Genomic DNA, 2,668 nt, shown 5'->3' with positions numbered 1-2,668 from the left:
CTAGGTCATAAGAATTTCGATATCAAGCTCCAGCCGTCTGGCTTTGACCTCATAGTGACCCCGGATCACGCCTCGGGTTTGACTGGCATACCAGCGCCAGTGAGACTGGATGATGCGGGCTGCTTGGCGTGCCTGGAGGAATCGTCTGCGGGTCTGCCACATGCGGACACGTGCCTGCATCTTCACCACTGCCCATTCCTGGCAGGTATAGAGTTTTAGTGCCAAGCACCGTCTTTGCTCCAGCAACTTGGTTTGCACCGACCTCCACCAGCACTGGATGACCCACGCTCCAAGTGCCGCATGCAGTAGTGTTCGTCGGACCACGTTGCCTCGCCACCATGACTGAATCTTTATGGCTGTCTTCTCTAACTGATGGGGGAGGGGACATAGAGATGTTCAGTGAAGCCATGTCTCTGCCATTTCTATCCCTACTTCTAGTACTTGGGAGGAAAGTGGACTTGGCTTGGGCTGTCCTGCCCTGTCGTCTCTAGACCCCATTCATCCAGCCCCTCCTCACCTTTGCACACTGCTCATCCGCCAGGCGGTTCTCTTCTGAAAGGGCTGTGCTCACAGTTTGTACGTCCATGGCCTTGGTCTTTGGAGTCCACTCACCTGTCATTTAGGCTTCCCTAGTTTTCAGCCCCGCCCTCAACTATTAGTCACATGCCATCATTAGACTCCGCCCATCTGCACAGGAGCTTTCTCCTCAGACCCTGTCTGCCTGCATTTTAACCACAGCCTTTCTTCCTTCTGGACTGGGCTCTCTATTCATGTACTCCCATCCTTAGGGTGGACAGTTTGCTGTGGCTTCAGCGACTTCTCAGACTCCTCCCCACCTCCTGGTAGCAGTGGGGAGCCATACAACTTCCTTGCAGGTAAGAATGTCTTTAGTTAAAGGTTCTCAGAGCCATTGGTGGTTTGGGGAGGCTTCAGTGTCAGGGATCCTGGGAGGGCGCTAGGCGATGTGAAACAAAAAAAAAATGTGTATTTTTGTCCACATTTCTTAGCTTTGATTAGAGCGGGCCTCTGCCTTTTCTTCCCTAGACTCCTCTGTCAAGTCTCCTGGGGCTCTGTGTGGAAAGACAGCTTCTTTGGCGATGCAATGAACTGAGCTGGGATATGGCTGGCTTAAATTAACAGCGTAGCCCTGTGTGCGTCACAGTTGCCTGTGAGCACAGGGACTTCTGCTATTCCTGTCATTCTGCAGCTGCTGTCTGTGTTCATTCACCCTTTGTCACAGCATAAAGATATAAGGACAGAGGTGCTGCTATGTGACATCCTCGTGTCCCGCAGAACCTGGCACCAAAAGTAAGTGGATCGGAAAGGAAAAGTAAGGTTTGGAAAATAGGGAGCCAGAAGCCTACTGGAGAAAACCCTTGCTTATGCCAGGTGCAAGATTCTCTGAGATATTTTCATCAATATCTTACAAATCATTTGTTTTTACATACGTGTGCCTGAGTGAATGTATGTATACCATATGCATGCAGGGGCCTGTGCAGGTCAGAAGAGAGCATCAGATTCCCTGAAACTAGAGTTACAGTGGTTATGAGCTGCTGCATGGGTGCTGGGAACCAAGCCTATGTCTTCTACAAGAACAGTAAGTGCTCTTAACCGCTGAGTCATTTCGCCAGCCTCTTATCAGTTTGACTAAAGCTGAAGTTCTTTGTTGTTGAAAACATACCTAGTGATACAATGATACAAGTATAAACGTAGATAATTGTCTTTCTTTTTTTTCTCCACCTACATTTTTGTTAACGTAGAACTGGGAATTAGACCCAGAGCTCTTTACATGCTAGGCAAGCACCTCTCTACCCAGCTCTCTCTAGTCATTTCTTTTCTTTTATTGATGGGAGTTTTGTGAGATAGAATTAGTCAAAATTGGGACTGAAGATCTACTCAGTGGGTAAAGTGCTTGTGTGAGCCTAAGCCCCACGCAGAATGCTGGCCATGGTGGTGTGCACCAGAACCGCATACCTCTGCCCCATGCAGAATGATGACCAACGTGGTGTGCACCCAGAACCGCATACCTCTGCACTCATGCAGAATGCTGACCAAGGTGGTGTGTACCCATAACTGCATACCTCAGCCCCATGCAGAATGCTGACCAAGGTGGTGTGCACCCATAACCACATACCTCTGCACCCATGCAGAATGCTGGACATGTTGGTGTGTACCCAGAACCACATACCTCTGCCCCATGCAGAATGATGACCAACGTGGTGTGCACCCCTAACCACATACCTCTGCACCCATGCGGAATGCTGGACATGTTGGTGTGCACCCAGAACCACATACCTGGGAAAATGGATAAAGATGGGCGCCCACTGGCCAGCCAGCACAGTCAAAATGGTGGGCTCTTGGTTCAGTGAGAGACTCTGTTGCAAAAGGGGGGAGCAACTAAGAAAGGCTTCTGAAGAACTTGACCTCTGGCCTCCACATATACATAGCATAGGTGAACAACTCCCCCCACATGGACATACATGCATACAATACACACACACAATTTTTTAAAGAATTTCTCAATCTCTGTGATTATTGGACCAACAGTGTGGAGAACAACAATGTGGAGGTTTGTAAGAAAAAAACTCATGATTTAAGCACCCCCAGGGGCGATAATTTCTTTTTTTAGAAAACAATATAAAATCATCGCATATAGGAATACTCAAAG

The 2,668-nt window shown here is 48.5% G+C and overlaps 1 protein-coding gene across 1 annotated transcript; it reads right to left on the bottom strand.

The window, feature by feature from the left end:
- On the bottom strand, positions 1 to 619 carry Iqcf6 (IQ motif containing F6). The gene is made up of 2 exons (XM_050139174.1): positions 518 to 619; positions 1 to 369 (listed from the first exon to the last, which is right to left on the bottom strand). The coding sequence occupies exons 1-2, from the start codon at positions 617 to 619 to the stop codon at positions 1 to 3; spliced, it is 471 nt and encodes a 156-aa protein (XP_049995131.1).
- Between the last annotated feature and the right edge of the window lie 2,049 nt (positions 620 to 2,668).

Source organism: Alexandromys fortis, unplaced genomic scaffold, assembly GCF_014885135.2.
Source record: "Alexandromys fortis isolate MF-2015 unplaced genomic scaffold, M_Fortis_MF-2015_v1.1 scaffold_36, whole genome shotgun sequence".
Taxonomy (NCBI): domain Eukaryota; kingdom Metazoa; phylum Chordata; class Mammalia; order Rodentia; family Cricetidae; genus Alexandromys; species Alexandromys fortis.
The sequence above is the reverse complement of the archived record's forward strand: the minus strand, read 5'-3'. Positions and strand labels throughout refer to the sequence as shown.